This window comes from Polyodon spathula, chromosome 2 (assembly GCF_017654505.1).
Source record: "Polyodon spathula isolate WHYD16114869_AA chromosome 2, ASM1765450v1, whole genome shotgun sequence".
NCBI classification, from domain to species: Eukaryota; Metazoa; Chordata; class Actinopteri; order Acipenseriformes; family Polyodontidae; genus Polyodon; species Polyodon spathula.
In genome coordinates this window covers 87,736,285-87,759,656 of record NC_054535.1, presented here as the reverse complement: position 1 = coordinate 87,759,656, position 23,372 = coordinate 87,736,285, and the positions used below count along the sequence as shown (strand labels likewise).

General features: G+C 36.7%; 1 protein-coding gene across 1 annotated transcript in view; it reads left to right on the top strand.

Annotated features, from left to right (window-relative positions):
- Window positions 1-23,372, top strand: part of LOC121327076 (F-box/LRR-repeat protein 17-like) — a 104,906-nt gene that overhangs the window by 64,819 nt on the left and 16,715 nt on the right. The window contains exon 3 of the mRNA XM_041270871.1: window positions 18,864-19,006. Coding sequence (XP_041126805.1) covers window positions 18,864-19,006 — 143 coding nt within the window. The remainder of the gene's footprint in view (window positions 1-18,863; window positions 19,007-23,372) is intronic.

Below are 23,372 nucleotides of genomic sequence, written 5' to 3'. Positions count from 1 at the left end.
CTGCTTCATCAGGTTTGTGTAGGCTGCCGCCACATAAATTCATTTTCAATATTAGTTTCTTTTTGTGACATTATTTTGTAATAACTGGACAATCTGGGTGACCACTTTTAAATGATACCATCAGGTACTATTGTAATGGACAGATCAAGATAAAGGAAGAAGGAAAGAGTTTGGTGGAAGGGTGTGTAAACTGAGGTTGTGCAGTTGAGTTTTAAGCATTTAGATTATAGACCTGTAATTTTAGAACATTTTCATATTTATGTGTGACTTCATGTTTCCAAGGTTATGATTACCTAGGATTCTTTGTTTTTGTTCACAAAAAGTCCCATTTGTAGTTAATTGTGTTATTTTTGTTGTGCTAGTTAGGGTGGACGCCAGGCTGGGTATCCTAGTCCCTTATATTATCTAAAAGGTCATGTCTAGAGAGATCTTTTCGGTTTATAGATGCTCAGCTTTTCTTTTCCTTTTTTTTTGCCAGCCTTCCAGCCACAGAGTTTTTAAGGAAACAATTTTCTCTTCTATTACCTTCTTTCTTAGAAACCCACTTACTTGAGTGAAAGCGTGGTGTGTAGGCATTCCTTTTCCATTCATATTGCTTATGGGCCTTGCCAGTTTTCTTAAAACGGGCTGCCTTTTCTTCCCTTGAAGCTCTAGAATGCAGAGATAGAGGGCCATGACAGGCCTTGATCGATTGTGGTGAGTAAAGGAATTCACAGACAAGGAGGCCATAGTGTACTGATGCAACTTTGATCACTCTCTGACACCTGAATTCTTATCAGGGCACTTGTTAACATAGTTTGCTTTAATGCAAGTTTTAAACCTAAAAGGGGTGAAATCAGCATGAGATAGCTACAGTGTATTTTCTACTAATCACTTTACTCTTTCTTCTTTGCAAGGCTAGTTGGTCAGTTTAAAAAAAAAAATAAATAAATAAATAAATCTTAACCTTCACAGATTTTGCCTCTCACAGCTTTTCCTCAAGGAAGCTGATTTTGCAAATGCCAGATCTGCTCTTGTCAATGCCCCAAAGGCATAGGAATGCCTGAAATGACCGGGACTGTACAATATTAAAATGGGTTATACAAGAGCGGGTCTGGTAAATAAATGAATATAATTATTCTCCATATATTCTAATATAACTATCACTGTAACACATGTTAGGGTCTGGTGCTTTTAAGCAAACAATATTTTTATTTAGATTTAAAATTGGAAGATTTAAAATAAATAATTAACTAATTAAAATAATTTACACAAGATTGTCAATCAAATTCTTATATTAATCAATTATATGAACATTCACATTTCACAGGAACATAGCTGTACCAGTATGGGGACTTCTGTAACCTCTTTTTGAACCTCTGTTTTGATTAAGTCTTTCTTTCTGTCACTTTTCTTTGCTCTATATATATGTTCAGAACTAATCCATCATGTATTTCTTCACCAAGGAGAAACCCCTGGCTCCTACGCATGCATTGTTATGGATATTCAACCTAATTTTAAAGCTTAATTTGTAGAATTAACAGTTCCATTTGCACAGTATACACGCAGAGTTTCCATTTAGCTTGTGTTTATTTAATTATCTAGTAAACTCGCAGAAGCTAAATTGAAGGACCGTGGAGGGGGTCTTGTGGAAATTAAACAACTAGCATATCATGTTGTGTTTAATGACAAATTCCTTTTCAGTCAGTGGTAAAAATATAGCCTATAGGGACATGATTTATTTAGCACTACTGCACAGCTCTAATTAATATGCCTTTATGTGATAACAGCAATATGGCAATTAATAAGCCTAAAAAATGGGTTCTCATCTGTATTGACTTATCCAAATCAGAAGTGATATGTCTACATTCTGTAGATGTTACATTCTAAAGATATTATTGCTTCTTGTTGAGGTTGCCAGAAACACTAGCATTTAACCATTTAAAAGCTTAAAGCCTTTGTGTATTACATGAATATGTTAATTAAATCTTAATGACCCCCACCCTTATCCAGGACAAGAACTTATAGTAGGTGAAGTCCTAAGTGTACAACAGGGTTGGACGATAATGACATTTACAGCTATCGATTATCGTCTGTAAATTACCACAATAGTCAAGATTATCGGCCAAATAAATAAAATATAAAAAATTCTTGTAATTGATCAAATTTATATTTAAGCAGCATGACAACCGGCAGTCTTAAGAGTCGTTGAGTTTAGAAGAAAAAAGACTAGACAGTATATACACTGAGTTTTTCAATTTCTGGTGGGTGGTCAGAACAAACGTGAGTATAGTGATACACCTATTATAATTTATATATTAATAAGTGATGTAGTTTTCCAATAAAATAATACATATACGTTGCAATTATTTAAACATTTATGTTAATTCAAGAATGTTTAATTTTATAAAGCAAAGTGCCACCAAAATTATTAATATAACAAAACCTAATTGTTGACGTTATCTGGAAGCATTTGTTTTCTTTACATGTGTGGCAATCTGCCATTAAGAAAATAAAAAAAAAATAATACTATTAGGAACATACTGAGTTTTGCACATCGCTGCTTGTATGCAGACAAATAAATAAAACAAACCGGCTATCCTTTCATTAAAACTTAACACTTCTATTTATGCAACTACGTCGCTGCTTGTGTGCAGACAGTTTAATAAAAGTAAACCACCTGTCCTTCCATTAAATGTTAACTCTCTTCTATTTATGCAACTATATTTTGTTCTGAGCACCTGCTTATTTTTCCCCTTGCTGTGCATAGGCTGCAGTATGTGCAGTATACGTCTTTACTGTAGTTTAAAATAAAGAAGCAACAGAAGCAACACAGTTATTTAGGCTATATTACTCGTGTGCCATATGGTTATGTGTTTTTTTTTTTTTTTTTTTTTTTTTTTTTTTGCAATTACATTCAATTTACAGTTGCTTTATTGGCTGTATGAGCTTCTAAGCGGTAGTCCATTTGCAGCTGGGTTTCTTTTCTGAGTAGTTTATCTCATCCCATTTTGAGACCCTTGCAACAAAAAAATTAATTGTAATCAACAAGATGTTGTGGCATCTAGGCTTCCTGCACCTTTGATTCGCTAGGCTCAGATTTTTTTTTTTTTTTTACTTGTATGGAAACTCATTATTTCCACAACCCAATTTGCTGGGTGCACCAAACAAATATTCCCTTTGAATACCAGGGGGGGTTGGGCTTTCCTTGGTGATCCACAAAACCAATACTTTCAACCAATGCATTTCTCTTTAATATATTGTTGTGTTGGTGTAAATTGTACAGCATGCCAGAGCTTGTGTGGTCTTTTGTCAACTTGGTACTTTGGGATTTTTTGTTCAATCCCTGATTACAGAAATACTTTTATCCATGTGTGGCAGGCTGGCGAGTGGATAGAGGCCCAGAGACAGAATACTCAAACACAAATAAAGCAAAAACAAAACTCACAAAAATAAGGTTTCCAGGCTGGGCAATGCCTTCACTGGATTTAGAAAATTCAAAAAAACCACAAAACAAACACCAACCTGCTTCCTCAGCTCCCTTCTCCCAAATGAGAAGCTGAGGCCTCCTTTTATATCAGGTGGCTGGGCGCTGATTGATCGTTAATCAACCTAATCAACTAATCAACCCCAGCCACCTGAACATAATAAACCCAGGCAGGCAGGGGAAGTTAACCCCATCCCTGCCAATTTAAAAGGGCAGAGCTTTGCTCTGCCACACCATGTTATGGTTTTTCAAATGAAAGTGAGTTTATATTTTTGAATATCAAAAATGAATTGCTTGTTGTTCTTTGAAATAGAAAATACAAATAGAATGTTTTTGTTGGGCCCCAATTTTTTTTAAAAAGCCTCTGTTTTCCAAGCGAACAGCCTATCAACCAAGCTGTGTAAGTGAACAGAGAGAAGTCTGGGAGGTTTGCTAAGGGCTTGGCTTGACTGTCTCCATACAAAGTTTGGTGTAATTTACTGTAATGACGGAATGCCTTAGTAACATAGCTATGAAGGGAAGCATAGCACAAACAACGACGGCTACCCAAGCTAGGGGAATCAAACATAGCCAGTAGAGGATGGAAAGGGGTTAAAAAAAAAAAAAACCTCAAATAGATGAGTACAAAATTAAACATATACACAGACAAGCAGAGGTAAGGATTTAAAATACTTGCAGTAATAAGATCATGTCACTTAGTTGTTCAGCTTCATACTTGTGGTTGTATTGCAGTGTCTTAACTACTGAAATATGCTATATGTTGTTTTTGTCCTGCAACCCTAGCTAGACTAAACAGAAATCTAACCCCATTTGCCCAGCACTAAAAAAAGTAAACATAATTCATTGCAGTTTATTTATTAAGTCGTACAAAAGGCATGTGTGAGTTGCAATTCTTTAGACATCATAAGTCTATTGATATTTTTTCCAGTGAACATTAATACACAATCTAATAGATAATCTCTAATAGATAGTCTCTGTATCTAAATTCACTTCAGCACATACTTTAACTACATTTGAACAAAGTAGTCTTACAATAGTGTCAGAAAAAGAGTTATATGCACCATGCATCTAAGGGTATTCATCCATAATCTGAAACAGTCAGAAATGTAACCCTATAAGATACTGTTATAAGTCATATCCCCATTAGAACTTATTAGTAGAAATTAATCTTATAATTCTAAAAAGAGTTGGAATGTCATTTACAAAATACTAAACATTTAACACAACATAACGTAATCTGACTTGCACATGAAAACACTGAACTATTATAAACCGTGAATCAGCCAAGTGCCCATTTTACTGTCAGCATTTAGCCAAATGTGTGAATTATGAAATACAGAGAGAGCCCTGTAGTTTATTGTACATTTTTGTTGCTAGTTTTGTCTGTTTTACAAAAATAGCAAGACACTGTAATTTTTATGTAATTGTATTTTTCTGGTAATGCCTTTATCACTTACAGTATAGTAATACTAAAAATCATTTATTTATTTATTTATTTACTTAGTAAACAACAACAAATCGGAATTTGAATAACTCACTCTGAGGAACCCAGTTTTAATGTTGCTAATTCTTCTGAAAGTTTCCAGTGGTTTACAGTACATCCTTCCTGTCTTGTTCTTTATTGATCTATGCATACTACAGAGCTTGACCCTGGTTTAGCTAAAGTCTGTCGCAATCTGCTCCACTGTTTTAATGGAGTTAGAATTGTGTAGAAATAAACATACAAGAATGCTTGCATTTGGATACCATTCCTTGTAAGATATCCAAGAAATAGTATCCATAATCGTGTAGATTGTACATTTATCTCGGTGGGAGAAAAAAGGGGAAGGGAATGGTGTCTTGAACGGCATGTGAGCAGAGGTCTTTGTGTTTACTGAGAATTAAACTCTTTGCTTTGAGGAAGCTACAGACAAAACATGATCTACATGTGTTCAATGTCGTTTTCTGCTAGATTCAGGTGGATAAGGCTTGCCATGTGCTACAGGCCTTCAATTTTACTGATTTTGTTGTGGGCCAGGTGCAGCTCCTGCAGCCTGTGCATGTTTATCTGCATAAGGTGAGCATCCATACACACAAAAAAAAAAATATTCTTCCTTCAAAATATTCACCCGCAGTACTCTTCCTGGCCTGAGTCTTGAAGGCGCTGTTATCCCTGGTCTGACACCACGTGTGACAAGTAGCGAAACCAGCATACGTAGCAATTGTTTACTTCTCTTTAAGGTTTACTTTCCTTTACCACCGGACTCGTTCCACCTCTCGAACACACTACCCCGAGTGTGTAAAACATGCATCTATATATACTGTTGTGCCAGGATTCAATTAATTCTTCACTTCAATCCCAGCACGTGAACTAATTTTGCAATCCTGATCTCACATACTATTAATTACTTTAAATGCACGTGAAGTAATAGTGTAATCCCAGTGCCTAAATACAACTATACAGTGGCTTGCGAAAGTATTGACCCCCCCCCCCCCCCCCATGGCATTTTTCCTATTTTGTTGCCTTACAACCTGGAATTAAAATTGATTTTTATTTGGATTTCATGTAATGGACATACACAAAATAGTCAAAATTGGTGAAGTGAAATGAAAAAAATAACTTGTTTAAAAAAATTCTAAAAAATAAATAACGGAAAAGTGGTGCGTGCACATGTATTCACCCCCTTTGCTATTAAGCCTCTAAATAAGATCTGGTGCAACCAATTACCTTCAGAAGTCACATAATTAGTTAAATAAAGTCCACCTGTGTGCAATCTAAGTGTCACATGATCTGTCACATGATCTCAGTATATATACACCTGTTCTGAAAGGCCCCAGAGTCTGCAACACCACTAAGCAAGGGGCACCACCAAGGAGCTCTCCAAACAGGTCAGGGACAAAGTTGTAGAGAAGTACAGATCAGGGTTGGGTTATAAAAAAAATATCCGAAACTTTGAACATCCCACGGAGCACCATTAAAGCCATTATTAAAAAATGGAAAGAATATGGCACCACAACAAACCTGGCAAGAGAGGGCTGCCCACCAAAACTCACAGACCAGGCAAGGAGGGCATTAATCAGAGAGGCAACAAAGAGACCAAAGATAACCCTGAAGGAGCTGCAAAGCTCCACAGCGGAGATTGGAGTATCTGTCCATAGGACCACTTTAAGCCGTACACTCCACAGAGCTGGGCTTTATGGAAGAGTGGCCAGAAAAAAGCCATTGCTTAAAGAAAAAAATAAGCAAACACGTTTGGTGTTTGCCAAAAGGCATGTGGGAGACTCCCCAAACATATGGAAGAAGGTACTCTGGTCAGATGAGACTAAAATTGAGCTTTTTGGCCATCAAGGAAAACGCTATGTCTGGCGCAAACCCAACACCTCTCATCACCCTGAGAACACCATCCCCACAGTGAAGCATGGTGGTGGCAGCATCATGCTGTGGGGATGTTTTTCATCGGCAGGGACTGGGAAACTGGTCAGAATTGAAGGAATGGTGGATGGCGCTAAATACAGGGAAATTCTTGAGGGAAACCTGTTTCAGTCTTCCAGAGATTTGAGACTGGGACGGAGGTTCACCTTCCAGCAGGACAATGACCCTAAGCATACTGCTAAAGCAACGAGTGGTTTAAGGGGAAACATTTAAATGTCTTGGAATGGCCTAGTCAAAGCCCAGACCTCAATCCAATTGAGAATCTGTGGTATGACTTAAAGATTGCTGTACACCAGCGGAACCCATCCAACTTGAAGGAGCTGGAGCAGTTTTGCCTTGAAGAATGGGCAAAAATCCCAGTGGCTAGATGTGCCAAGCTTATAGATACATACCCCAAGAGACTTGTAGCTGTAATTGCTGCAAAAGGTGGCTCTACAAAGTATTGACTTTGGGGGGGTGAATAGTTATGCACGCTCAAGTTTTCTGTTTTTTTTTGTCTTATTTCTTGTTTGTTTCACAATAAAAAAAAAGATTTTGCATCTTCAAAGTGGTAGGCATGTTGTGTAAATCAAATGATACAAACCCCCAAAAAATCCATTTTAATTCCAGGTTGTAAGGCAACAAAATAGGAAAAATGTCAAGGGGGGGTCAATACTTTCGCAAGCCACTGTATATTTTAAATCACTCTTGCTGCACAGACCCATTTACATCCCATGCTCCAGTACCTATACACCAACATTAACACCATACGCAACACAACACATAACACACACATGGGCAGGCACACTGCCACCAAAGTAAATTCAAAATAGCAAGAAATACCAATTGAATTGATTTCACATATAAACAGTATAAACGCCCCGGGGCTCCTTACAAGGTCAACTAAAACATCTCTCCAGTGCTAGAAAAGGCTACATGTTTTAAGGCAGTGTTTGCATATATCAAACTTTGTGTGTCAAAATAAGCCTAGAAGAGAATTACAAATCTGAGGGGCACAATTTATGGAGGTCCTGGCACCATAATATTTCAGTCAGATTCTTGGGATGACCGTGGGGCCATGAAAGTATAGCACAAGCTAGTATAGTCCACCTAATCCTACTTCCTACCCTTTAGCACTCTCCCTCTTTGTTGTATTTAGAATGACACACACGCAGCATAAAGGCAGGTGAAGTCACTGAAATGTGTTCCCTTTCTCACAAGCAATAACCTGAATATTAATGAGGCATTCTCAAAAACGGTCCTTCTAATCTCGAATCTTGAAGTATCTTAAAGAAGTTTTTTTTTTTTTTTAATATTAGAAATAGCCATTTTCTTTCCCTTTTTAAGTCTTCATTTCTTCCCCTGTGCACCAGATGGAGCTGCACTGCAGGTTAGAAAAAGACAGCAGTTATTTTGTGTAATCAGTTACCTTGCAAAACCAGTTGTCTCCTTCCTGGTTTTACAAAAGTCAGTGAGTCCCAAACAAAACTGCAAAGCATTTTCCCAGTTAGACTGGCATGCTTTGGTTAAGCAAGTGTTTGGCTGAAGGATAGTTTTACTTAGAAACTACTACAGTACTGTAATTATTATTTTATAATTGTTCTCCACTCCTAAAAAGTTGCGGATTTTCAAGTTCCTTATAAAATTGTATAGTTAACTTAATCTCCAACTGTTTAAAATCTGGAAACAATTAAAGGTATAATTAAGCTAATGAATAGTTCAATTAAGTAACTGAGAACTCAGTTGGAATGAAGACCAGCAGATTCGGGTCCCCCAGGACCAGCACTGGGAAATCCTGCTTTAGGCGACCCATACAATTATTTGTATCTTCTTATTTATTTTTTAGTTAGTGAAAAAATTTGATTGGATATGTGGGGGAGTTACTTTTACTAAGTATGTTTTTTTGTTGTTTAATACAAAGCTACTGCATATATCTACAGTATTTTTAGACTAAAAACAGTACTGTTTCAAAGTGGTAACAGACAAACAGGATATCAGTGTCATAAAGACTGAGAAAATGAATTAAAACCAGCTCCCTATATTCCTTCTTCCATAGGAGTTACATTTTGTAAAAAGCAGTACATCAGAATGAACTTGTGATAGTGAAGTGCAGCCAGGGGAGCTACACTGATTGGAGCCAGCTGCCTTTCCCCTCATTTATTACCATCATAAAGGTACAGACAAGATGGATAGAGTCATATTTTATTGGACTAACATTTGTGGTACAATATCTAAGATCCCATCAAGCAAAAAAAAATTAAAAAAAGGTATGTTTTTAAAACTTTGTGTTGGACATTTATCCACTTGGTCTCCAACTTCTTTTGAAAGACTGTTATGGCTTCCAGTAGCTTTTCTTCACATGTAAATGTAAAAAAAAAAAAAAAAAAAAAAAAATGAGATGTGTGGTACTTCAAGAACACTGACGTGGCTTGTCTGGCATTTGCAGAGCAGGTCACTTAGAAACCACCCACATGATTGGACTGTTAAAAGGATTGACCTGACATTGTATGATGTGGAAGGAAAACACCCTCGCTCATTGAGTTGCAAATGTACTGTTTTCGATCTCTAAGTAGTTGGACTGTTTGGTAAGGAAAGTTCGATATTACTGCCATAAGTGGCTGCAGGATTCACGAAACAGCTCCAAAGATTGTGCTGATATATTCTTTGGGAAGTTTAAGGTAGTGTTTGGAAAAGCAATCCATTCTTTTCACCTTGCAAGACTGGGGCCCTGTTTTATTCAATTTTATTCCACATTAAACTAGACTGGTGGTATTCTTCATATTGTTTTAAGGCTATTTTCACACCAGTGTTGGGGGTAACACATATCATTTGGTTACTATTTTCAAAAATACTGTGTGATATTGCATTCAATGAAGCAAGGCAGTCAGTGGAAGAGGAAAAAACATTAGCTTTAACTAATGTAAACTTTAAACATTTAAACATTTAAACAAACCCTACTAGAGTCAGATAACTGGGGATCAGGGGCATCATTTCAGAAAAAATTCTAAGGTGGGGGGTTGGGGTGGCAAAGTTGTGTCAACATTGAACATTCTCTGTCTCAAATGAGAAAAAACAGGCAGTAATTGGGCCAGTTTACAATGAGATATTGTGAAGCGCTTTGTCAACATCGTTCTTGTTCTTAAAATAAATGATACAAAATGTGCAATGCAAGTATTTTTAAAGGGGTAATGAAATGCTGAGGGAGAAGAGACAAGGGCCTTGCATTGATCAGTACTTCTTAAAAAGTCAGCTGAATGATATCCAGCAACAGGAAGCAAACTAAAGTTCACAGGATATCAGCACCCCTATCATAGAGGTGAGGAGGACTTGCATGGATACAACTAGTGATGGACCTAATGATCCTTGCGAACCCGGTCAGACGAACCAGCGTAAGAGAGAAAAGAACCCTAACGGGCACAAGCCTGGAGTTAAATGGCCAAGAGCTTGTGAGAAAACTGCATGGGACACAGTAAACACGGATCTCTGCTTTGCATTGGAAACAGTTGAAAAGAAGCTAGAGTTAGAGAAAGGAGGCAGCTGAGGAAGCAATGGAGAAGAGCAGAACAAAGTCAGAAAAAGGGACTCAATCTGTTACAAAGGGTCATAGAAGATAAGCTTGCAACATTGTGCAGAGCTGAGCGCCTACGGAGACGCTGCATAAAGAAGGAGCGTGCGAGAACTAACATAAAGACCCATTCAAATTTGCAAAGAAGTTATTCACCAGGGAGAAAAATGGCACACTAAAAGCAACTAAGTCTGAGCTGGAGAGATCTCAAGGAAACACGCGAAACAAGAGCATGGCGCCGAGCAGGTGGAGTCTTTATACCAAAAGAAAAAGATTCTACAAGCATCAGTCAGTTTCACCTTATTAAAAGGAGAGGAAGGAGCTTCATGTGACTTTCTTGGATTTGGCTAATGCATATAGTTCAGTGCCAGATTAACTTCTTTGGCAGCATTGGATTTTTTCAGTGTACCGATGACAATGACAAATTTAGTGAAAGCCTACTTTGGAGATTTGTAATTTTGTTTTTCAACTTCAGAATTAAGCACTACATGGCAATGCCTAGAAGTTGGAATAATGGCAGAATGCAACATTTCTCCACTGGCTTTTACCGTGACAATGGAAATAATTATTAGGGCATCAAAATGGGTAGTGGGAGGAGAGCACCTGGCTTCTGGAATGCGACTACCACTAATTCGAGCATTCATGGATGACATGACAACCATGACTACTGCTGTAGCCTGCACTAATTGGTTATTGGGCAAATTAACCAAATACACTGAATGGGCACGAATGCAATTCAAGCCCACTAAATCAAGGAGTATCTCTATAATTCAAGGTAAAGTAGTAGATAATAGTTTCTACATTAATGGTGAGGCAATACCAACAGTGTCTGTCTGAGAAGCCAGTTAAAAGTCTTGGGAGATGGTACAACAGGGATCTAAAGGACACAGTTCGTGTGGGAGAAGTTGGACAACAAGCAGCGGAAGGGACAGTTTAAGTGCACCAAGGTCCAACTGGAAGTGACATTAGTAGATTCACGTGACAAATGCGTAAGGGAGGCAGCACCTGTATTGAAAACTGGAAGAAAGTGGACGGCAAAGAAAGCCGTAAAGATGCAAAGGCTGCCCTTCGAATCGATGATATTATGTGGCAAGTTGAGCATGGAAGAGGGTGTCAACTGCTCCCCCTGTCCTATAGCAAGTGACTTCCTGCTGGGGATATATTCACACACTTAGGGCCTGGTTTACTACATTGCTCTAGGGCAAAGTAGACTTTATCCCTTGATTATCATGTTTAAAATGCATGGTTCTTAATTGTAGAGCAGAAGTTTAGTGAATATGGCATCGCATGTGTCTGCTTAAAATACAATATAAAGGGGGATAGTGCTTGAACTGTCTCCTGTTACAAGTGAAATTGGTTTAATGACCACAGCTTTGTCCCTTGTTCACGTTATTCAACCAGTTCAAAATTGATTCAATTAAAAGTCTTTTTTTTTATTTTACTTTTTGACAACCAGGGCAGAGTGGAAAGGTTGAATAAAAGGTATATTACTAAAGTAAAGATTGGTCACTCCAGGTCAAGGCTTTGGCACTTGGACCAAGAAGTTTAAAACAAGGCTGACAGTTCACATTACCATAACTAGATGAAAGGCTTAGCTCTCTCTGTCAACCTTTGTTTGTCCACTAATGATTTTCCATAGATGCAAATGATTAGCCCTGTAGAATCAAATTAGTTTGTTCAACTAATGTTCTTATTACAGGTTAAGCAATTTCTTCTCCATGTATTATGATTAGAATTTAGAGTGTTGTATGCTTCTTTCCTCAGTTGCTTAGTGAAATTCCCAGTTTATAACCTCATGTATTTTAAGTAGAAAGTAAAACTAGCCTTGCTGCTTGCCATGAATAATTCTCCCATTATTTTGTGATTAGTTGCATCAGTGAGGTTTTTATTATACCACCTACTTTATACATTTAGCTGTAGATAAACAAACTGTATCAGAAACGAATCAATTTGTAAGGTCAGAATGAGATGTTATCATTAAACATTAGTGTAAAAGGTTTTTTTTTTTTATCGTGTGGCATTTCAATGTCATGTGTTAAGCTGAAATTGAATGTGTGGTTTCTTTGCAATAATTTGTAATAGTTGGTGGTGCGTTATATTACTTTTTGCTATTGGAACAGTCTTTGGGTATTATTTTTTTTAATATCTGTATTATAAGTGTCATTAACACGGTTACTATTTTTTGAATATATAGCAAAGCACCAGTGCAGACTGTAAGTTGTCTGTAACCTGATAGTCACAGTACTGTATTTGCAGTTTTTGTACATGACCCATAATCTATAATACTTTTTTCATAGCAATTTAGTTTGTAATGACTAAGAGGAAACGGTTGGTGGCCAAGCCTTCAGTTTATGACCGGTACTGCGTGATACATGAGCCGCATTGTTGCTGTAATGTATGTTGTGACATTGCATGGAAAATCTTTTTTTTCGGTCAGTACCGCAGACATATCTTAAAGAAAATTAAAGTATCAGGAAAAAAAATACACAAATGATTATTAAAATCTTGGGTTGAAGTACTGTATCTACAAACGTGAAAGAATCCATGGGCAGTACATTTTTTGGATCATGCATGTCCTTATTTTGTAAACCATCTTTAAAGAACCACTGATTTCCAGATGAATCTGATCAGATACTTGCCTTGAGGAACTCTGTTTGCTGCTGTTATTTATACATATATACTGTTATCTCTTTCTTAACCTCTAAGCCCTGATATCTCCAATGTCTTCTCTGTATTCAGGAATAGACCAGAAATGTTCATAGAGCCTGAGTGTCTGTCAGGTAGCCTGCAAAAACATCTTAATCAGAGCATGCTTTCTCCTGTTAAGTACCTGCCCAGCTCGCAAAGGTTATCAGACTGAGTCTGCATCATTAGAATGCAGACAGTTGTTTTCTATAGCAGGACAGCCATGAAAAGACATCAAAGGAGCACCTTTTAAACTTCTTTCTGGCCATACCGGTGGCAAGTTAAAATGCACCGGGTGCCTAAGCTGCATTCCAATCGCAGCCTTATGTTACCTGGGGAATTACAGTTGTTTTATGCAAATTTTTTATACTCCATGAGATGTCTTCTCATTATTGTCATGGGTGAAAACATCAGCACAATTAATTGATGGCAATATTTATTTGGGGGTTCTCAAACTGGGGGGTCAGGGTCTGCTGAACAGTTTTTGAGGGACTCACAGAACAACCACATCAGTAGCAACAAGTTGTCTCAGCCAGTGAAATCATAAGCATCCCGGTGTAATGAAGTGGCTGAATCATATGTGTAAATCATTTCTGCTTGTTCAGTGGGAGGTAAGAAGGCACCAGTGTGTAAATTTTTTTTTTTAAAGAAAAAAGCAACAATTAAAATGCTAAAGCAAATAAGAAACCGCGTATAAGGGTTTACATTAAACAGCTGTGTTTGGTAACTTGTCTTGGGTACATTGTCCCTTTCTGAAAATAAATGTGCTAATGCAGGACAGAACACAGAAATTTTTAAAAAAATGTTTTCCCTTCATACCTAGATGTATTTCATTTATATATTGATAATGTTTACATAGGGGATCACAGCAGACTCAAGTCATTGCTCTTCTTTTTTTTTGTTGTTGTTGGTTTTTGCAGGTAAATGTCAAATTGCGGGTTTGCATGAAGCATTAAAGGAAACTGTGGATTATGATTTGGTGCTGGTATAATTCCTTGGTTATACGGGGTGATGTTGGTGGTTATGTCTTGCAGTGGCTGACTATTGCTGTTGTTATTGCGGCTTGCATTTACTTTGATCTTGCTCCATGCATGATCAGGCCATGCTGGCTTGATTTGCTTTTGCTCTCAGCTCTGATTATGAGCCAACAGACTGATTGATTGATTAGTTGGTTGGCATACGCAATACTAAAATGTTTCTGAACTATTCACCATAGTGTTTTTAACTTAGAGTATAATGAAACATTTGTCTCTTGCTGATCCAGCAAAAGTACAAACTACAGTCACTCAATTGTGAGTCATTTTTTCAAATGGTTTGGGATACTTTACTGTATTGAATTGCTGGAACAAAAATACTATTGCTGCTAGTCTAATAACAAAGATATTAATGATATCTGGATTCCAAGGCTTGCTAAATGATCTGCTTTGCACACCATTTGTACTAAAGCTGTATTGTTTCAGTTGACTGCTTGTGACAATATTAGCCGCTTTCCCAGCTTTATTAAAATGCTGTCATCTTCACACTTGCTCATAACATCTAAAGTAGTCTGCTGCTTGTTTTTTTAATCAGTTTGGAATAAAGCAACAGTATTCCTAAGTCAGCTCTGAGGTGTTTCACCTGGTCTCAATTCCCTACGTTATCATAGGCTTCGTAGCTGATGACCCTGTCCAGAGGCCTTCAGTCTCATTACCTCGCTGTAGTACAAATCTTATCCTAAGCTCTCTCCCGCTTGACATGCATCACAGGTCCAATCCTAACCCAACCTGCATGTGATTCACAAATGCTCCAGCCAAGCTCGTATAGCTTTGCAAACAGACCTGCTGTCTAAAATATGGGAACTAGTGCAGCCAATTAACCCAGAAATTAGCTACAAGTTTCTGTACTGGCATAGTAAGTTGTGTCGTTACCGTGCAACAGCACATGTTTTTCAGTGCTGTTAATAGCATTTATAAAGATTTGATTATCATTTGTTCAGTTTGTTACCATTTCACGATTTTGAATTTCTCAAAATAACTTTATAAATCTGAACATAATTGCACTGTTATTAAGAGATGTAGCTGGTGTAAAATTACAGTTCAATTAAATAGTACAGCTGTGTTTGTTCTAGCAAATAGTGTAACCTCCAAAGCAGCATCAAAAAACTTTAAATGGGCCGAGTGCAGGTATAGTAGTAATTTATGCAGCCACTGCTTGAATTTATTCGTTGGTACCTTATTTTCCCTCTCAAACAGGCCTTGAGCTCAAGTAATTCTTTAAAGCAAACCAATGTTATACCAGTGGGTTCCAGAAGTGCTATTTGCACCCTCCTTTTTACTTCACACTTAATTTGTATTGGTCAAAATATTCATAGAAAACCTCTGCCCAACATACTGTACTTCAGTTGCATGCTTTCTATCTTACAAACCATCTTGGTGTTTTAATTAAGAGATAATAAATGGCAGATGGTCATTGTCATTTTTACAAAGGTACAGATGAAATACAGTTTTGACTTGTGGCCTTTGAGTTCCAAATGAGTGCCTAGTGGACATGATTTGTTACTAATGGCATATATCTTCCTGAGTAGCCACAATTTACGAGGAGTTAAGTACATTTAAAATTTAAATGAATTTGGATGAAAAATCTATATGAGTCGTTTAACTGTACACATTTATTGAAGCACTAAAGAGTGTTAGCTTATCACTGGAGTCTATTTAAAGCACTTTCACTTTGTTTCTTAGAGATAGCAGTGTACTGTATTAGTCTTTGTCCGCATAGATTTCCAATCGTTGTTACTGACCGTGAACTACACCAGTCCATTATAAGAAGAAAAAAAACAAACAAGAAAAACTGCTTTTAAAGGGGCATCCATCTACTTCTGTTTACAGATTTTGAAAATAATTGAGATGCTCTGTTTTCATTGAGAGCTAGTGGCAAAAAACACAAACTAATTTGTAAGTTATCATTGGCGTGCTAGCTCAATCCATGACAAGGAAAGAAAAGTTCAGCAAGTAACTTGCTATTTACTGGTTCCACACATAGCTTTATAGTAAATATGTTTTGTATATACAGTGATTGTCATTAGGCAAAGGTCTATAATTGGGGATTTTAAAACGTAATTTTCAGTTTGGGGATGGGGGGTTCTGATGTCATGCTTATTCAGGGTTGCTACGTTATTAACCCTCCCCTACTGCTTGAACAGTTTTTAGTGCTAAACACTATTAGACACAGTAGTGAGCTGCGTATTTAATTGCTTAAGACCAAAATTGCAATACTAAGAAACCGAAGACGGCAGACCTAACGAAACAATAGCTCATGAATTCAGCTACACTCATGTAGTGAGCAAATTAAGGTGACAGATGATTTTTTATTCTAAAATACTTTATATGAAAGAAGGGTATACCTCCGATCTAAACAATGTGCACGAGTTACAAACTGACTTTGGCCTCTGTACAGCTCAGTGCATGATATGTTTTTATCATAATGCACGAGGTAAAAAGACTGACAAAACTTTGCAGTGTTTGATATTTATACCTTTGTAAGCAATTGTTGACTCCCCTTCAACCCGACGGCTTTCTGTCCAATAATCGAGCTGTGTATTTAATCGCTTAAGACCAAAATTGCAATACTAAGAAACCGAAGACGGCAGACCTAACGAAACAATAGCTCATGAATTCAGCTACACTCATGTAGTGAGCAAATTAAGGTGACAGATGATTTTTTATTCTAAAGTACTTTATATGAAAGAAGGGTATACCTCCGATCTAAACAATGTGCACGAGTTACAAACTGACTTTGGCCTCAGTACAGCTCAGTACATGATATGTTTTTATCATAATGCACCGAGGTAAAAAGACTGACAAAACTTTGCAGTGTTTGATATTTATACCTTTGTAAGCAATTGCTGACTCCCCTTCAACCCGACGGCTTTCTGTCCAATAATCGAGGTAGTTGTTCTCTCATTACACACACAAGCCTACCACATACTTCCCCTGTGGGAAAGGGGGCGGTGCTCTCTGACGTTATTGTCCACCACGTGCTACATGCAGCAGGGTGCATCCATCTTGTCTTTTAAAATACCTCTGTATCAGGGTCAGCTATGTGTAATGAGAGAAAACTTGCACAATACTGCATTAAGGACTATAAAAGCACATTCACTCACAATTTAATCATAATGATTCTTAACTATAAAAGACATACACATAATTTAAAACTTAGAATTAATAACATAATTAATACCTCATTCAGAAAGCCATCACTATACTCGAAGGAAAGCTTTGCACATTGTTGATTAATTTTATTGATTCATTAGATTTTCAGTTAGCTGCAACAACTGATTTGGTTTTAACTTAAATCTCTGATTTGTGTGCATCTATTCAAACCATGTTGTGTTTTTTAATCAACCAAATGTGTTTAACATTTGCGGTAAAATAAAGGGGCTTCTGAACACGAAACATTACTTTATAATATTTGAAAACCATAAATTGCATTTATCATTACCTGCTAATTCTACTATTGCCCACATATCTTTTTGACTTGTTGATTTAATTGGTAATTGGGGTAAAAGTGTGCTACGAAGACATGATTGCGACCAGTTTCTGCAGTTAAACTTCCCACACGACACCAACCTTCTCTCCTAAGTATGAAGTATGAAGTATGTGTGGGTGGGTCATAAGAGTCGTGCAGACCCAATAAGAAACTAGCATCATGTATGGTTGCTAAGGAATAATAAAAAAAAATTAATAAAAAAAAGAAACATGTCTACTGGTACCAGAATTTAATGTTGCTGGTGCTATATAAGGTACCCTGGTGCTAGAATCTAGTGCCAAATTTATATACTGTATCTCCTTGTGGAGCACCAGTATTGCTCTTTTGTTCAGTATGGTTGTATGTCGAGCACTGGTGCTGTGGTATATATACGCTTTAGCAGTATGCTATAATTGACATTTATTCCATCAATAAACCCACAACTTCCTCCTCTTTTTAATCCTTATAAATGGTTTCTTTATAGATTTGTAAGTTATCTTCCAGAAGAGGACATTACTGTAATTCTTGTGGAATATTAACTTGAACCAAAAAAAATGAATGAAAGTGATGAAACAGCCTAATTTTGCCATAAGTCAGCCAAGGCATTGATATGACAATATGAGCCTATTAAATACAACCTACTTTAGGTGGATTTGAAATCTAGAAGCGTATTGTTCTTTTAATGACTGAACAATGGATTGTTTCATGTGCAAGAGCATCTTGAAGTCCAAGATGCTGCTAAGCCCCAGAAAGTTTGAACCTGTTGTTCTAACATGGCCGTGACCCAGAACACATGCCTGGGTCATGGATTGGCTTCCAGATCAACCCCTACTGAGCAGAGTTGGCAGGAACTAAAACAAAGTAACATGACAAGGTACCCATCAAAAATAAGGGGTATCGCTAAAGAAAAAATTGGCCAGGCTCAGAGAGCATATCCACCAGAGATTTGTGAAGTTAATGCACATCGGGCTGTAGAAAAGGTTCAAGGGTAAAATGAAGTACAGTTAGAGTTTGCACATCAGTATATTGACATACTTTTCACATATGCAAGTTTATATTGGATTGTTTAAAGGGTTTCATAAACAAATGAAACGATTTCATGTCATACTTGATGTATTGTCACTTTTGGTTGCAATGATAAAGTGGTTTTCAAGAAAGAGTAATGTATGTCTGGGTTCAGCTGGTGCCTCAATACTTGTGACTACCGCTGTTGAAAGAGATATAGATAGATGTTTATTTTTTTTCTGTTGCAGCTTTGATAGCTATTGGCCAATACAGCACAACCATAGAGACGGTGGATGCAGGCTGGTGTAAAGAAATCACGGATCAGGGAGCCACCCTGATTGCTCAGAGCAGCAAGTCCCTCAGGTATCTGGGACTGATGAGGTGTGATAAGGTAAGAGGCTCCTCTGGAAGTTGTTGGCAGCTGTTGACTGTCTGCTGTGAAAAATGGATAGGGTAGATCAAGGATTAATCCACAGGTTGGCCTAATTAGCTTGTTCACAGAGATTGCATTTCGCATGTCACATCAGGAAATGGCACTTTTACTGGAATCCTGAAACAGGACCTCATTATAATATTGGCTACAGCAAGAGAAGCCTCTTTCGTTGTAATTTTGACAAGGAAAACAAAAGCGAATGCAATCTTGGTTGCTGCAGAGGATGTGGGTAATTAATAGACAAAAAAAATGTCCTTTGTGTTTAGACCATTCAGCAGCTCATTACCAGCATTTCAGAACAAGCTGTTCTCTCACCACAGTGCATTTCCAACTTGAATATTAACACTCAGGAGCACATAAAACAACAGTTTAGCCTCTTTCGTTTGCACTGAAATATGTAGTTTATACAGAAGGAGACTTGGTTTTGGATCAGAAGGTCACATATTCAGATGCTTCCAAAACGTGGACGTCGTTTACCTTCCAGCACCCAGCTTGTACTCACAACACTGCCATCCATCATAAGAGATGTAGAACCTGGACAGTAATGGTCACATAGTGTATGTTGAAAATGATCAAGTTTTAGCTTTTAGCACCTTAGTCCAAATCCCTTCAGTAAATGTAATAATTTCAGTGTAAACCCCAATAATAAAAAAGTATGTGTAGAGCATATGTTTTACAGTGTGCTTCAGTTATAAACAAAGGGTACAAAAAGGTTACCCAACGAAAGGTTGTTCAGCCTTCTAAGTAAGCCAACATACTGCCCATAACACTATGTATCATCCACTATTTTCAGAATAATCCAATGTTACAGCTGGCTAGGGATAGAACATCAGCTAATTTGAAACTTGAAAAGTAAATATGGTCAAATTGGTCAACTGGTTGCCACTTAATATTAACGAATGTCTGATGCTGTATTTGAGAACGTACTATTTCATAATACTTTGCTGTTTGTGCATGATATTTTTTTTAATTGGGTGGAATTTTTTTTAACCGATTTATTAATGTTCTTGAATATCTTTTATATAAAATAATACATTGCAACTGCAACTGTACATCCGTCCATCTGAAACTGCACGCTTCACAATTACTGTGATTAGTTGACTACCACTTTGAGGTCAACTGTCACTTCTCTATTTGACTATTCTGTGATACTTGTCCATCAAACCTAGTTATTTGCAGGCTGTTTTTCAAAGGAGCAGGTGCAATCAAAAGTATACAGAATATGATGAAACAGTTGCACTACCCAATTTAGATTGTAGGTAGGGGATCTCCTGGATGTAAAAGAAAGCAATGTGTATGATCTAAAAAAGCAATAAATAAATAAATAAATAAATAAATAAATAGCATTAACACAGATAGTTTTCTATTCACCAAAAGACAAATAATTGTCATTGGTTCACAAACACCTTTATGTTTTATTCTGCTTTTTTGTTTTCTCCAAACGTGTAGTTATATTTTATGTTTTCGACTTAATTTTAAAACAGCAGTATGGTTTAATTGAAACAGCTTTTTAAACTTGCATGTGGTACATTCTCTACATGTAATGCTCATTAAAAAATGCATATTCATGTTAATTTCACAGAATGCTTTTTCCAGCTGTTTGGATTTCTGGTCATAGTTATACTGCTGTGAGACATGGGCCCTTTGGGAATAGACCCTTACCTCTGGTGACTCTCACAGAATATTTTCGATCAATTACATGTCTGATAACCTGCTGGCATGCCCATGTCCACTGGTATATTGTATGTACTTACTTGTAAATGGATACAGCATGATCCAACAGTAATGCAATAATTACTCAAATCAAGGGTACCAAGAATGAAATGAAAAACAGTAGAGTAAAAACAGAAGGCTTAAAAACATCAACAGTTCAAAATAATGTAGTCCTGTCTCCTGTGCATTTTTAGTATATTACAAATTAACTAAATTGGCTAATTCCAAAGAAGGACACACTCTGATGCAGTTACTTATGTGCAAACACATTTCCAATTTAATTAATTGAAAATTCATTTTGTTCATGAAACATCTCAGATTATGTAAAGTTAGTGGTACTTTAAAATACGTGTTTATTCATGATTCATTATATTAGTAATATGCCATTGGTAACCAATTTTGCCCACTAGGCACGCTCATCACTTAACCTCTCATCACTTAAAGTGCATGTCATTGTGAACTTGGAATATTTATTTATTATTTTCCTTGTTATACAGTCTGTAAAAAAACAAAAACAAATAAACAAACAAAAAGAAACATTGAACACATAGTAAACACCACAGTGTATTGGCTCAATAGTTGCTGGTGACCTCTGAGTCAGGGGAGGGGGAGGGGGGTAGGGGGAATTGTAAAACCTTTTTTTCACAGAATGTATCTAATTAAATTTTTTTGCCTTACCCATACCATTCTACGGTCATCAATAATCTGGGTAACATTTACAATAACATTGAACATTTAAATAAAGTAGTTTATTTAGTATTCAGTATTATTAGCATTACAGAAATGGGGATTTTTAATGCGATTTGTAACATGATTTTCAGCTTTAACATCACAAATTAACATTGACAGTGAGCTAAAGTGAAAACAGGCTCATAACAGTTAGGATACTATGTCAGAATTTTTTTATTTCAGTTTTTACCATTTAAAAAAAAAAAATGTAGTTGATTTAAATGAACTTATGCACACCGCAGGTGCAGCGAACAACACAAAAGTGTAAATGTAGTACAGGCTTCTGTTTTTTCCATTTAGTTTGAGTTGGTGTGCATTGGAGTAAGCCATTTTGTATTGAATTGTATTGAAAAAATAGTATTGTTAACTTTAAAAACAGGTTGTATAAGTATAAAAATACTTAGACTTTTTATTTTTCCACTCCACAAAACAAATTATTGTATTTTGTTTCTCTGTGTTACTCAGACATTATGGTAAAACAAACAAACAAACAAAAAATACCTGTAACAGGGATCTGACTTGCTAGCAACTTTAGAGCTAGTTTTTAATTGCTAAGCCTTTTAGCTGAAGATTTTCCAGTTGTAAAAGTCCCTTTTGACATTCTGAAAGGATAACTTTGCTTACAGTGGGGGAAAAAAAACACAGTATGTTGAGGATTTTCCAGTTGTAAAAGTCCTTTTTGACATTCTGAAAGGCTAACTTTGCTTACCATGGGGAAACAAACCCACAGTATGTTGATCTCCTCTTAAGTTACCATAGCAACAACCTGCAATGTCTTTTTCTTTGTTTTTTATTTTATTTTATTTTTTTAAGCTGACTCTCTGCTGTATACTGTAGTATTCAAGTTGTACGTGTTCCCTTGAAATATGTAATCTCAAACGTATTTCTCTACTGCCAAATGAAATGACATGTTCTTATTAGCAATTAAAATTTTTGGTTATGGCTTCCCTTCAGATTTTATCTTTCAGTATAATCTAGCGAGGCAAATGGAGTCTAATCAGCCAATCAACTGCGTTGGCCTGCATTTCACATTTGACCCCTTCACAAGACAAGCACCAAAATAAAACAATAACAACACATAGTATGCATCTTACCACTGATGCGAAACTAAACGAAGCAATTTCAATCCTCACTCTTACATTAACTGCACATGATATAACTGCATACAGCAGCGCTTTAGAAGGGGGCGGGAGGGTGTGGGTCGCTCCTCCAATTAAAACCTGTGCTCAGATCACTCAGTCTACTAGTGGGAGTGCTGTGTTTCAGACAGACAGGAGTTTGTCGAACGAGACAAAGCCTCCTCTGGTAAAAAAAAAAAAAAAAAACTCTGGTCTCCTCCAATGAAAACCCGCGCTCAGATAACACCATCTGCCACTGCTAGTAGCATGTGTCTCTCAGCAGCCAGAATTGCTGTTAATTAAGGAATGTTTAATCTAGAGTTTAGGTTAAAAAAAAAATTATTAAATTTTACCCAATAATTGTATTTTATTTTATTGAACATTATTATATCATAATGCTATTTTATATTTTTTATGCCTATAGAAAGTCTACACCCCCTTTCAAAATGTTCACCTTTTGTTGCCTTATAGTCTGGAATTAAAATGCATTAAAATTGTTTTTTTTTTTTTTTTTTCATTTATCTACACATCCTACCCCACAACTTACAAGTGAAAAAAATATTCTAGAAATGTGTAGAAAATTAATTAAAAATAAAAACTGAAATAGCTTGGTTGGATAAGTGTCCACCCCCCTTGTAATAGCAGTCCTAAATTTGCTCAGGTGCAACCAATCGCCTTCAAAATCACACACCACATTAAGTGGCCTCCACCTGTGTTAAATTATAGTGATTCACGTGATTTCAGGATAAATTCAGCAGTTCCTG